The sequence below is a fragment of the Microcaecilia unicolor genome, chromosome 3 (assembly GCF_901765095.1).
Source record: "Microcaecilia unicolor chromosome 3, aMicUni1.1, whole genome shotgun sequence".
NCBI classification, from domain to species: Eukaryota; Metazoa; Chordata; class Amphibia; order Gymnophiona; family Siphonopidae; genus Microcaecilia; species Microcaecilia unicolor.
The window spans coordinates 320,173,286-320,188,174 of NC_044033.1; the positions used below are offsets into that span (position 1 = coordinate 320,173,286).

The 14,889-nt window shown below is 46.0% G+C and overlaps 1 protein-coding gene across 1 annotated transcript in view; it reads left to right on the top strand.

Moving 5' to 3' along the window:
- LOC115466829 (oocyte zinc finger protein XlCOF22-like) overlaps positions 1 to 14,889 on the top strand; it is an 82,693-nt gene that overhangs the window by 36,316 nt on the left and 31,488 nt on the right. Inside the window, exons 3-4 of the mRNA XM_030198375.1 lie at positions 244 to 354; positions 11,741 to 11,854. Of these exons, the coding sequence (XP_030054235.1) occupies positions 244 to 354; positions 11,741 to 11,854 (225 nt within the window). The remainder of the gene's footprint in view (positions 1 to 243; positions 355 to 11,740; positions 11,855 to 14,889) is intronic.

Genomic DNA, 14,889 nt, shown 5'->3' on the forward strand with positions numbered 1-14,889 from the left:
TCACCTGCAATGCTTCCACCTAGGAGGACTATGAAGAGAAATCTCTGTACCAGGAAAACTCTATGATATAATCTAACCAAGTGTCAGGCCACTGCTGCCTCTTCTCTCCAAGCTTTGTCAGACAAATACACACACCCCAAGATATCTGTATATACACATATGCACACACATCCATGCACACATCACACATGGCTCGATCAGAGACGGAACTTTTCCAGTAATTTTCCTACTTTTTATTGGCAGGTTATTCAGTTGTTAATCCTGATGTTGTATTCAAGATTAAAAATGAAGATGAGAAATATTTCACTCAACAATCTGAGTGGGAGGGAAAAGAAAACCCAAATGACTCCAACAGTAAGTAAATGTTTTGGATTTAATGGGCTTTGCATTTTTAGATCACAGGAGATGGTGTAAAACATCAAACATTTGGACACTTAGGACCTGAATGGCTGCCTGAGTCTGTAGCTCCGACGCGTCCCTGCCTTTAAGCAATATCAGCAACCATCCACCCCTGATTTGAAAACTTTTTTCATCGGGGCAACGTTTTTGACTTGAGTGAGGACTTTTCTGGTCATATGGAAGCTATGTCAACAGCTTGGAAGGGAGCGAGCGCCAACCGGTAAGGCAAGCGGGCAAGGCCCCGTGGCGCCACGTGTTGTCATCACCTCGCACTCTGACTCCTCTATGTCCCTTATCGAGGCAGGTAAAGCTTCTTCTAAACGGGACCTTTCAAAAGACATAACCAAATGCTTAGCAGAGATTCGGGAGGAGATCAAATCCTCCAAAGGGGAAATTCTAGAGCGCATGGATGTCCTGAGCGTTGATCTGCGAGAGTTGGGCGGGCGAGTGGAGGACTTGGAGGCACGTGCAGAGGAGCATGATGAGCAGCTGAGCAGGGCTGAATTACGATTATTTAAGCTTTTTGAGTATTATGAAGATCTGCAATACAAAGTGGACGACTTAGAAAACCGATGCCGCAGGAATAACCCCCATTTTCGTGGGGTTCCTGAGGTGGGGGACAAAGAAGATGTTACGATTGTTAAGATGCTCTGTGGAAAGTTGCTCGGGATGGAGGACATAGCTATTGAAAGGGCACACAGAGCCCTAGGAAAGATAGTTGATAACCGACCTCGGGACATTGTTGTCTGTTTTACTGCCTTTTCCACTAAAGAACAAGTGCTGCAGTGGGCCCGCCAGGTTCCACACATTGACTATAATGAGGCTCAAATTAAAGTATACCAAGATTTATCTCAGCTTACGCTGTCCCATTGACGTGCGATGAAACCTGCACTGGACATTTTAATAAAACCTAAGATCCCCTACCGCTGAGCTTTTCCTTTTGCCCTCTGCTTTACGTTGGGGAGGGGGGGGGAAATTGCACCAGATTTGATTCCTCTCTGAGGTTTGGAAGATTCTGTACGCCGAGGGCTTGATGACTACTGAGACTCTGCCCGTAGACCTAGCCACCACAACTTGGGCTTAACTCCAAAAATGGAAACGTGTTCCCAGCAAATCCAAGACTGCCCCGGCAGACACCTGAATGGATTGCTTGGTCTGTTTGCAGTCATATTCAAGATGCTCTGTGGGACTTGCTGTTATGGTTATATTTAAGGTTATATACGATGTGTTCATGATGTGTACATCCGTTGGCTTGTCATTGAGATAGGGTTGTATGAGGGGGTTTGGTATGATTGGGGGTCTTGGGGTTGAGTGGGATTTTTTCTGTGTGTGTGTGTGTGTGTGTGTGTGTGTGTGTGTGTGTGTTAGAATTGGTTAGTATTTGGGTGGTTGAGGCGTTTGTGTGGAGGTGGGGATGCATGGGGAGGGGTGGCTTGGGTGGTGTTTTGGGTGTGGTGGGGTTCTGGAGTTCTTTCTCCTGTTTTCCTAGTTAGGGGACTTTGTCCCTGTCTAGTGGTGGGTGATGTGTGTGGGGTTGCTCTGGAGGGTGGTGGGGGTGGGTTAGGCAGTCTTCATCGGGGTCTAGTGCCTTATTGTTACCTTTTGTTTCATGATGATATGGGTTGGTACTATCTCGCTTAGCTATTATTCCATGCTCTTGTTTGTGTAGTGTTGTGCAGAAACGGGGGGGGGGGGGGGGGGGGGGGGGGGGGGGGGGGGGGGGGGGGGGGGGGGGGGGAGGGGTGCATGGAGGTTGTCATTTTTTTTTCTCCCGGTCCTTCCAACTTTTTCAAGGCTACTTGGTTTTCAAGTTGTATCACAGTTAATAAGCTTTAGTGTTGAACTCTAAATGAGTGTGGATCTAAAGTTTTTGACATATAATGTCAAGGGTCTGAACTCTCCTCAAAAGCGTCAAAAGTTCTTTAAGGAATTGCTGTTTCATAAACCTCAAGTTGCATTTGTACAGGAGACTCATTTAAAGAGGGAACATGAAAAATATTTGTTTCATCATCATTACTCATATGTATATTGCGCTTCTGCTGCTGACACGTCGAAGCGGGGGGGGGGGGGGGAGAGGTTGCAATCTTGCTTCATTCTTCTTTGCTGGTTCAGGTGTTGAAAACTAAGCGTGACCCTGCTGGTAGATTTTTGCTTCTGCATGTATTATTGAATAATTTAGCTTTTACCTTGGTTGCTGTTTATGCGCTCAACGAATCTCGGGGTTTTTTTTTGTCAGGTTTGGCAGGGTGGTTCAATCTGATCCCTATGGTAAACTGGTGTTAGGAGGCGACTTTAATGCATCTTTTGACCCAGCGTTGGATAGGTCTGGTGCAGTGTCGGAAATTGATGTTAAATTCTAAAGTGTTGTTTGGTCTGGCTCGATCTTTAGCCATATGCGATGCATGGCGTCTACATCATCCAAAGGACAGGGATTATTCTTTCTATTCCCATGCTCATGACTCATACTTCTGTATTGATCATTTGTTATTTGAAATCTTATTGATTTAGGGGGGTTGTCTCTCAGGTATTGGCTCCATTACCATTTCGGACCACACTCCGACCTGGGTTCAGCTTTCATCCTTTTGTGAGGAAGATAAGGACAGTAGGTGGACATTGAACACCTCTTTGCTGAAGGAGGATAAGATCTTAGCTAACTATAGAACACTCGAGGGAATATCTTGATACTAATTTGAATTTGGGTCCCTCTCTGGGGATTGTTTGGGATGCTTTAAAGGTTGTAACAAGGGGTTCTTTTTAAAACAGGCTAGCACTCGGGCCAGGTAAAAGGAAGTTGCTGACTGCATCTCGCAATTGTCCCACTTGGAGGATCTCCATAAGTCCTCTCATTCGATCTCTAAGGCAGATCCAAGCTCTCCGGTTAAAATTAGACAATATTTACTCGGACCAATTGCAATTTCTTCCGGGCCAACAACAACAATTTCAGTATTTTTGTCATAATAAGCCAGGGTGTTTATTGGCCCTTAAGTTGAGACAGCAAAGATTTGATCGTACTATTGTTCACATTGGAGATGGTAAGAATAAAGTGCTGACTAGGTCTTCTTTGATTCGTCAGCGTTTCCAATCTTTTTACCAGTCCTTAAACTCGGCTGACTCTATGATTTACCAAGTCGCTATTGAGGCTTTTTTATCATCCCAAGACCTTCCTTCCTTGACTGATGAGCAGTGGTGCCTGTTGGATAATCTTGTCCAAGTGGATGAGGTTCCCAGTCATTAAGGACCTGCCCACCAGGAAGGCCCCAGGTCTGGATGGCGTACCGAATGATTTTTATAGGACTTTTAGGGGGGACCTTGCCCCTCTGTTGGTAGAGATTCTTAATGGGGTTCAGGATGGGGAGGTGTTGCTTCCCTTTATGATGGAAGCTTGGATAGCAGTGATTCCAAAGCCAGGCAAGCATAAGGTGGACTGTGTCTCCTATCGCCCTATTTCCATTCTTAATTCTGATGTTAAAATTATAGCTAAGATCCTAGCGATTCAACTAGCGAAAGTCCTTCCTGATCTAATCCATCCTGATCAAATATGGTTCATTCCCCCAAAGACAAATAAAGATAACGTTTGCCATATGGTTAACCTGCTGCATGTGGCTAACAAGTTAAAAAACCCGGTTGTGTCTTTTAGGATTAGATGCCGAAAAGGCATTTGACCGGGTTCATTGACCTTTCATGATTAATATTATGGAGCGATTGGGATTTGGGTTGGGCTTTAAGGGTTGGACCCAAGCTCTTTATAACTCTCCTAGCGCTTGTGTGCGAATTAATGGTTGTAATTCTGCAACTTTTCCTTTGTCTAGGATGCCCTCTCTCGCCAATGCTATTTGCCTTGGTTATGGAACCCCTGGCTATTGCAATTCGTTCTTAATGTCTCGGGCATTTTTTTATTTATTTTTATTTTATTTATTGCATTTGTATACCACATTTTCCCACCTCTTTGCAGGCTCAATGTGGCTTACAATACGTTATGAGTAGTGGAAATATAATAAAAATAGACATTTAGTGTTACAGAAGAAACTTTGGCAATATGATAATGAAAAGTCATGATAGTAGTATAACAAGCAGATATTATAAGGCAGTTCTAACTATGTGTGGAGGAGTTATGTATATTCACATTGGTTGATCTTTGTGGTAAGCCTTGTTAAAGAGATGGGTCTTCAGTAGTTTACGGAAGTTCGTTAGTTTGTGAATCGTTTTTAAGTTGCGTGGCAGTGCATTCCATAACTGTGTACTTAAGTAAGTAAAGTTTGACGCGTGCATTAGTTTGTATTTTAGACCTCTGCAGTTAGGGAAGTGCAGATTAAGGAATGTGCGGGATGATCTTTTGGCATTCCTGGGAGGTGAGTCTATCAGGTCTGACATGTAAGCTGGTGCATCTCCATGAATGATTTTGTGAACTCGGGAGCAAATTTTGAACGTGATGCGTTCTTTAAGTGGGCATTAAGGTAGGTGGTCAGGAATATAAGTTGGCAATGTTTGCTGATGATATCTTGCTTACCTTAAGCAAACCATTACTCTCCTTGCCTAACTTAATCAAACTTTTAGCTGATTATTCTGCTGTTTCGGGGTTCAAGCTCAACATGACTAAACCGGAAGCTATGACTATTGGTATTTCTGGTCCGATTTTACAATCTTTACAACAAGCCTTTTCTTTTCGTTGGGTGACTACACCCAAGTGAAACATTTTCTTGCTGCTGTTGAAATGTTATGGTGTATGCTTTGTCAAAGATCTCTATTTCTGTTCCTTTTAATGAAAATGCTGTAAAAGTTTTATATAGGTGTTACCTGACTCCAGCGCGCCTTCATCACTTGTTTCCAAAGGTATTCCCTTTGTGTTGGAGGGAATGTGGGCAGAAAGGTACCATGGTACCATGGGTCATCTCTGGTGGTCATGTGTTAAGGTTCGGGCTTTCTGGAAAGCTATTCAACATAGACTCCAGAGCTGGCTCTCTAAGCCTATAAAGTGGTCACCTGAATTTTTCTTTTTCCTAAAAAACCTCCTGGCCTTACTACATCCCAGTCCTTATTGGTTCACCATGCTATGTCGGCAGCCAGGGTTACTCTGGTCGCTCACTTGAAGTCTCCTCATGTTCCTTCTTTGTTAAAATGGTTAAACAAGTTGTGGTATATTTGTGAAATGGAGAGGCTCTGGGCCATTCACAGCAAAACACTGTCTAAGTGGGAAGCGATTTGGGAACCCTTTGTGTCACACTGTTTGTGTTGAGAGTCTGTGGTTAGAAGGTGGGGGGGGGGAGAGGGGGGTGGGATACAGGGGAATTTTTTTTCTCTTTCTTTCTTTGGTGTGGGGGGAGGCACTTTGTAAACTCTTGTTAAAAAACATAAACCTAAGGAGTATAAGGCAAGCAGTTACCTTAGCCTTGAGAGATTATTACACTGTTAATCTCTAGTGTACTTTGGACTTTGTATTGTTTTACATTTGCATTGTATTTGCTGATGTTGGTTGTTGTGACTTATCTGCCTTTGTTATATCTCTCAAATTTTAATAAAGACTTCTACAAATTAAAAAAAAAAACATTTGGACACTTAAATCAGTTTCTTCCTTGTCATCAGCAGCAGGTGAATCCATTAATGATGGGTTATGTCCGCCTACCAGCAGGTGGAGATAGAGAACACTGAAAAACCATAGTGCTGTATGGACGGTTAGCCCCAACTGCCTTCAGTATTTCTCTATCTCCCAGCAGGTGTGGACGTAGCTTGATCAGCTCCTGGAAAAGTTCTGCCTGGGGTGGCTCCTGTGCTTTTGTCAGTTGAAGCAGGGGTGTTGTGGCTGGTGGTGCCCACTTTGAAGGCATATAGGTTCGCCCTTTCCCTGCCTTACCCGTCCCCCCTGCCTATCAGAGTACCTCTGTTGCTGCCTGCCGCCAACTTTCCTCACAGCTTAATAAAAAAAATACGCATTGGTTCTGCGTGGCTATTCTGATGCTATTTTCCACATGCAGCTTGACTGGAGCTCGTTTGACTCGGTCTTTTGAGGTGAGAGTGGTGCCCAGCTACTCCTGGGAGGTCCCGCGTACGCTGTTCTGATCGGGGTAAGTTTTGGTGCGAAGCCGCCGTTTTACTTATATAATTCCGTCCGGTCGGACGATGGCTGCTGAAGCGGTTAAACGCTGCTCCCGTTGTGGTTAACGTAGATCAGCAGCGGGGCTCTGTAAGACGTGCACTTTAGGCGCTGGAGCTGGTATGAGCATGGCGAGCAATGATTCTTCCCGCTCAATGGATCAGGCAGCGGGCGCCATTTTGGAAGCGCCAAGTGCCTCAACCCTCGCTGTTGCAGAGGAGTCTGAGTGCAGAGGGACGCCTCGGTTAGAGGCTACCAGAGGAGCTCCTGTTCCCGTTTCTCCTGATTCGGAGACGGAGGGTCAGGGTGAGTGTTTCTCCCCGGAGTTTATGCTTTTAATCCATAAAGCTTTCATACTGAAAAGAGCTCTGCCGCACGTGCCTGACACTGCGCTGCTACCTGGTTTCTCCCCGGGTGTTGATGGCCCGGGGCTGGCTGATTCCTCTGAGCGTTGGATGGATGCAAAACATAGGTAAATTCCCCGTCGGAGAGTGGCGCACTTCCCTCCTCCCCCCCCCGTGGTCGAGCATTGTGGATTCTGAGGGTTCTGGCAGGGCCTCTTGGTCTGAAGTGCCAGAGGAAAGTGCTGGTTTGCCACTAGATCTGGATGATCCCAATGCGGTGAGGATTTTCCACCGTGATGAGCTGCCAGCGCTCATTTCGGATGCCTTGCAGGCCCTCTCGATTGATGATCCTGCCAAGAGCGAGGCCTCCTCTGCTAATTCGAGGATGGCGAGTACTAAGAAGCCTGCTCGAGCCTTTCCTTTTTATGACTCCATCCAAGAGCTTATTTCAGCTCAATGGTCTGAACACCAAGGGCCTTTGAAAGTGGCCAGGGCTATGGGTCAGCTTTACCCTCTAAGTGAGGAGCACTTGGCCCCTTTGGGGATTCCTAAAGTGGACGCTGTGGTCACGGCGGTGACCAAGAGGACCACCCTCCCCGTAGAGGGAGGGGTTGCCCTGAAAGATATACAGGACCGGCGGCTTGAATCCGCGTTGAAACCGTCATTTGAAATGTCGGGCCTCGTCTTAAGGGCATCTAAATGCAGTTCCTATGCTGCCCGGGCCTACCTTTCTTGGTTACAACAGGCAGTGGAACAGCCCGCGGATGGTGCGGAGTCCCTCGTTGAGGTTGCACCGCGGATGGAGTCAGCCCTGTCATTTTTGGCTGACGCCCTCTATGATCTGGTTAGAGCTTCGGCTAAACAGATGTCTGTGGCAGTTGCGGCTCGCCGCCTTCTATGGCTACGGCATTGGGCGGCTGACATGGCCTCTAAGCACAGGCTGGTGAAGCTTCCCTTTCGGGGCCACCTGTTATTTGGAGAAGAGCTGGAGAAGATTGTGAAAGACCTGGGGGATCCTAAACCCCAGCGCTTACCCGAGGATAGGCCCGTACCTCGACGACTGGCTCATCAGAGCGGATTCTGCAGACGAAAGTCGTCTGGCCACAGCCAGAGTGGTCACAGTACTGCAATCTCTCGGCTGGGTCGTCAATATACCCAAAAGTCACCTGACCCCTCTCAATCCCTCGAATATTTGGGGGTCTTGTTCGACACGGCCTCGGGTTTTGTATTTCTACCCTACCAAAGGCGGTGCAAGCTTCAGAATCAGGTCCGTCTGCTCCTGAGGATGCCTGGCCCACGAGCTTAGGACTTTGTCCAGCTGCTGGGGTCGATGACGGCCACTTTGGAAGTAGTGCCATGGGCGAGAGCGCAGTTGAGACCTCTGCAGATTGCCCTGCTTCAACGATGGTCTCCAATGTCCCAGGATTATCAACGCAGACTCACGTGGCTCCCTGCGGCCCAGCTCAGTATGGAGTGGTGGCTCTCCGACAGCATGCTGTGGCGAGGAATGCCGCTGGCGCTTCCCTCTTGGTGCCTGGTGATAACCGATGCCAGCCTCGTCGGCTGGGGAGCACACTGCAACGGAAGCTATGCCCAGGGCCTGTGGACACCCGCAGAATCGGGGTGGTCCATCAATCGCTTGGAACTGAGAGCGATATTCCAGGCTTTTCTGACCTTCCACAAGACTCTGGAGGGGCTGGCTGTCAGAGTTCTGTCGGACAATATGACAGCTATGGCCTACATAAATCGACAGGCAGAGCACTGGCCGCAGAGGCCACCCAGATTTGCCACTGGGCAGAGCAACATCTGCAGTTTCTGTCAGCAGCTCACATTGCAGGTCAGAGCAACGTGCAAGCTGATTTTCTAAGCATGCATCAAATCGACCCAGTGGAGTGGGAACTGGCAGACGAAGTGTTTCTTCAGATCTGTGCCAAATGGGGAACGCCCGTAGCGGATCTAATGGCATCAAGCACAAATGCTAAAGTCCCGTGCTTTTTCAGCAGACGGAGAGATCCTTGCTTGGCGGGGTTGGATGCCTTGGCTCAACCCTGGCCTCCAGGCCTCCTGTATGTGTTCCCTCCTTGGCCCTTGATAGGACGAGTCCTCCTGCGAATTCGACTACATCAAGGAGTGGTGATTCTCACTGGCCCAGGCGACCGTGGTACGTGGACCTCCGGCGGATGCTGGTGGAGGCCCCTCTTTTTTTGCCTCTGGTACCGAGTCTCTTGATGCAGGGCCCGGTGACCATGGAGGATCCCTGCCACTTTGTTCTTACGGCATGGCTCTTGAGAGGGCACAATTTTTTTTATTTTTTATTTTTATTTATTTATTTATTTTATTTATTCAATTAAAAGAAATATACAAGAAACTTCTTGATTGGAAAAGCATCATAAAAATAAAAGTATATCAACAGAAATTAACAATCAAACAGGTAAATTTTGATACTCAAGTCCATAAATTGGAAATCCAAAATTTAGGAATTCAAGGGGAGCAAAAAAATAATAGGAAATTAATAAGGATAACACAATCTCTACTAGAAAGAGTTAACCTTTTCCTTAACGCTTATCCTTTTTCACCGAGGCTATAAGAGCTGATGCATGTGTTGGTTCTGTAAATACATATTTCTTCTCTTCAAGTCTGACTATGCACTTGCAGGGGTATCTTAAAAAGAAGGTACCCCCCAAGTGCAGTATTTCAGGCTTAAGGAGCAACAATTGTTTCCTCCGCTTACGAGTCTCCTTAGAGACATCAGGAAATAATAATATTTTATATCCCAAAAAGGGTTTATCTTTATTACGGAAAAATAAGCGGAAGATCCAATCCTTGTCAGGCAATAATGTAACTGTCGCAACCAAAGTCGCAGCAGTTGCTAATTCGGAGTCAGAAGTTTCAAGCAAAAGAGAGATATCCAATGGAGTTTCAGGCATTTGATTCAATTCTTTTCCTGGGATATAATATGCCAGGGTAAAAGGTGGCAAATTCTGCTCTGGTATATTCAAAATGTCCCGCAAGTAACGTTTTAACATATCAAGAGGAGAAACAGTTTTTGTTCTAGGAAAATTGACAAATCTTAAATTATGATTTTTTGTATAATTATCAAACATTTCCATCTTTTTTTCTAAGATTTGTCAAGTCATTAGTCATTAAAGGTTGAATCGTCTCCAATTTCATAATGCTTTGTTCCATTTTGTCAGTTTTTTCATCTATAACTTTAATCTTTTCCTCTGTTTTTTGTAAGTCAATCTCTAATAGTTTTATTTTAGGTGCAGTTTCATTAACTTGTTTCAGGAACGTTTGAGAGGGCACAATTGAGAGACAAAGGCTATTCTAACAAAATCATCTCCACTCTCTTGCAGGCCCGCAAGCGGTCCACTTCCGTTGCTTATGCTCGGATCTGGCGTCAGTTTGAGGTGTGATGTGGTTTAAGGGCGATCAAACCGACGAGGGCTACGGTCTCGCCAATACTGGAGTTTTGCAGGATGGTTTACAAAAAGGCTTGGCCTACAATTCCCTGCGAGTGCAAGTGGCAGCATTGGCATGCTTTCGAGGGAAGGTCGCTGGCCTTTCTCTGGCCGATCATCCAGACGTTGCCCAGTTTCTAAGAGGGGCGCTCCAGCTTCGCCCTCCAGTGCAGCTGCCGTGTCCGGCTTGGAACCTGGGGCTGGTGTTGAAGGCGCTCCAGTGTTCGCCCTTCGAGCCACTGAGGCGACCTTCAGAGAAGGATGTGACTCTAAAGACAGTCTTTTTGGTGGCCATCACTTCGGCGAGACGTGTGTCTGAGCTCCAGGCTCTGTCCTGTCTAGACCCCTTTCTGCAATTCTCAGAGTCCAGAGTTACGGTGCGTACTGTGCCTTCCTTCCTGCCTAAGGTGGTTTCAGCGTTTCACCTAAACCAGCCCATTTATCTGCCCTCCTTTACTAGGGAGGAGTTTCCGGAATCTTTTGGGCAGTTACATTTTCTGGATGTTCGCAGGGTTCTGTTGCAGTATCTGCAAATGTCAAATGACTTCAGGACCTCTTATCACCTTTTTGTCTTGTCAGGTCCTCGAAGAGGGTCCCCGGCGTCTAATGCCACTATAGCCCGTTGGCTCAAGGAAGTAATTTTTTCTGCGTATCTGCTGTCAGGGCGGTCTCTGCCTGGTGCATTTAAAGCGCATACCACAAGAGCGATTTCCTCTTCGTGGGCCAAAACAGGAGCACTCTCTCTTCAGGAAATCTGTAGTGCGGCTACTTGGGCTTCTAAGCTCTCCTTCATCCGGCATTACAGGTTGGATGTTGCAGCAAAGCAGGACACACAGTTTGGAGCGCAAGTACTTGCTCGGGGAGTGTCAGACTCCTGCCCTATCTAGGGAGTGCTTTTGTACATCCCATCAGTTAATGGATTCATCTGCTGATGACAAGGAAGGGAAAATTAGGTTCTTACCTTGGTAATTTTCTTTCCTTTAGTCACAGCAGATTAATCTATGATCCCTCCCTGTCTGACTTTTTTTTGTTCAGTTTTTCCTGCAGATATGTTCCCTCATTGGGAGAAGTTGGAAAACAGTCTTCAGGATTTCTATTTACTGTTCTGTTACAGGAGGTTGAGATCGTCCCTCCTTTGTTTGATTATTGCTCCTGTTCTGGGGCATTCGTTAGCTGTGAGGAAAGTTCATGTTATTCTACTTGAGGATACACTCTGCTTTGAAAGTTTCGAATACTGAAGGCAGATGGAGCTAGCCGTCCAAAGAGCACTATGGTTTTTCAGTGTTCTCTATCTCCACCTGCTGGTAGGCGTTCATAACCCATCAGTTAATGGATTCATCTGCTGTGACTAAAGGAAAGAAAATTACCAAGGTAAGAACCTAATTTTCCCCTATTTTAGTATTATCAGATACTTGGTGAATCCTTGTAAATGTGTTTTCTCATCGCAGGTCTTCCAGTTATAATGACTGTGTTCTCGACGAGTGTTAAACAAGAGGAAGATCTCCCCTTCATGGATCTTCCTGAATCAGAGATGTCTGAACAGAGTCATCCTTCTGTAACAAGTAAGTATAAAAATCCTCCTGCACATCTTTACTGAAGTCAGCTGGGACCATTCAGGAATTCAGCTCTGGTGGGATAAAAGGCTGTCATCTCCTCTTCTCTTCCCACTGTCGATTTCCCTACTTTAGATAGATTAAACTAGCTGTAAAGATGGAGGAGGCACGGATAGAGGTGGGTATCCTAGGGGTGGGATCAGGTCTGCAAAACCCTTCAACCTAGAGTGTCTTGGGGTTGAGAAATCTGTACTGTTGAAAGGGCTACTGGAGGTGGAGGGCTGTACCGTTGTGGAGGAACATGATTGACTGACATGGTGCAGTTTGACTTAGTTATGGACATTTTATATTGCTGATAGATTAATGCAAATCACAGTACATAATGCAGTTTATCGTAATGATGCCATTCCCAGTTCCAAAATGGCGGTCACAACTTCCTGGGGCAGCCTCCTGCTCATGGCATTCCCAATTCCAAAATTGAGGCCGCAGCCTCACATCAGTCTCGACTGCCATTTTGTTGTGGTTTTTTTGTAACTTTAAATGTATGCATTTTCAAGCAAAATAACTGACAGCATCTATTAACAGAAAAAAATTAAGAATAAGTATGCATTTTGTTACACAATGAACTGCCACTCCAGTAATTAAAAACTAAAAATAGACCCTTTCCATCCCTTATCTCCCCCTCCCCCCTTCCACTCCTTTCCCCAAAACTCACAGAATGTCCTTCCAACTGGAGAAGTCTTCCCTACATTTCTTGATAATATTTTCATTTATTATGTTTTAAGGCAGTCAGTCTATATCATCTATATAAATAATTCTCACCTCCAACGTTCTGAAGCTCACTCTTCACTCTGTGGCAGGGAAACACTGAAGCCCTGTACTGTTGGTAGGCTAGGCTGTGAGCACCACTCACTCTCACTCATGGACCCGCCCTCAGCCACGCCCCTTCCAGACATAATTCACAACCCCAACGTTCTAATGAAGCCACAAGCTGCAAAGTCTCCAACTTCCGTGATGGTGTAGATATCCGCTTTCCCCATGAGTGTATGTCCCACCCTCGCGTCACAACGTTATGACGTTGAGGGCGGAGCACTGACACTCACCGAATGGCCTGCAGTGTAGCTCCACCCTCGCGTCCAAATGCGATGACGTCGAGGGCGGGGAAGGCACTGTCGCAAACGTTGGATGAATGAACACCAGTGCCGGCAGTGAAGCTCTGAACACCCTCCCTCCTCAGATACCACTCAGCTGGCCTTCCCACGGACTCAAACAAAAGCGGAAACTGCTCAGCTGCCCTTCCCATGGACGACAACAAAACAAAAGCGGCAAAAAGAAGCACTCACTGAAGCGCTGAAAACACCCCCCCCCCCCCCCCCCCGCAACGCCGCTGCCGGTACTGAAGCGCTGAAAAGCCTCCCTGCAAACAAACAGCTCAGCTGGCATTCCCACGGATGACAACAAAATAGAAAAACCAGCGCTGTCACTGAAGCGCTGAACAGACTCCCTCATTTACAAATCAGCTGGCGTTCGCGAAAAAAATACTAACAAACGAACACGATGAACACCCTCCATCCACAGTTAACGCTGTGCTGGCCAACGCACACAAACACGGAACAAAGGTAAGCAGGGAGGGCACCATCGCTAAATATAATAATCCCTGTCTTCAAGTAGGACCGAAGAGGGAGCGAGGGGGCAAGGCCTGCAACACAGACATAACGACTGCAAGGGAAGGAGAGGGTCATGGAAATCACTTCACCACACACACTCTCTGTATCTCTCACACACACAAACACACAGTCTCTATCACACACACACTCTTTCAATCCCTCTGTCTCACTCTCACACACACTCAAGACATTTTGAAAATGTAAATAAACATCTCATTACAATACTTTAATATGAACTATTTGGTTAAGGAAAAACAACTAATCAATATAACCTTGCTAGCGCCCGTTTCATTTCTAACAGAAATGAGCCTTTTTTACTAGTTTGCATATAATACACAGTGTCTTTTTAACCATCTCTGTAGTTTGCATGTCCCGTGTATGCCAACGTGAAGCAATCAGCAGTTAGGCTGCTGTAAAAGCCAACAGCATTAATTTATTCATAGCTCCCGTTATCCCTTCCAGTCTCCCACTTAGTAGAGCATTTTCCACAATACACAGTATGAGTCTCGAGTAACTGTTGCTCATATGCAAATACTTCCTTCCATAATTTCTGGACCTTAAGACAGGTTGTTCCCAAACCTGGTCCTGTAGGCACCCCAGCCAGTCAGGTTTTTAGGATACCCATAATGAATAGTCATGAGAGATTTGCATGTACTGCCTCCACTGCATGCAGATGTATCTCATGAATATTCATTGTGGATATACTGAAAACCTGACTGGCTGGTGTGCCTCCCAGACCAGGTTTGAGAATCACTGCCTTAGGACATTCCCACCCGATGGAGAGGGTGTGGTCAGAGAGGAACTGTACTCAACATAAACCATAATTTTTCTTCACCCAACGTGTAATTAAACTCTGGAATTCGTTGCCGGAGAAAGTGGTGAAGACGGTTAGCTTAGCAGAGTTTAAAAAGGGGTTGGACGGTTTCCTAAAGGACAAGTCCATAAACCACTACTAAACGGACTTGGAAAAATCCACAATTCCAGGAATAACATGTATAGAATGTTTGTACATTTGGGAAGCTTGCCAGGTGCCCTTGGCCTGGATTGGCCGCTGTCGTGGACAGGATGCTGGGCTCGATGGACCCTTGGTCTTTTCCCAGTATGGCATTACTTATGTACATTCTCTTTCCTCATAATGACCTGTAGTGTCATCTCACCAGTACCTTAAGACCGTTCTCAATAATCTGAGGTGCATATGACAATTTATGAGATTGCAATGATATATTTTTCCATTCGTCCTCAGAAAACTCTCTATTTAAATCCATCTCTCATACCCCCCTGTAGGCAGCCTTCCATTTATCTAAGGTGTTGGGGCGCCCATAAACATAATATATATATAACCCCAACCAACTTGTCCACCCACTAAAGTTTCAAAAG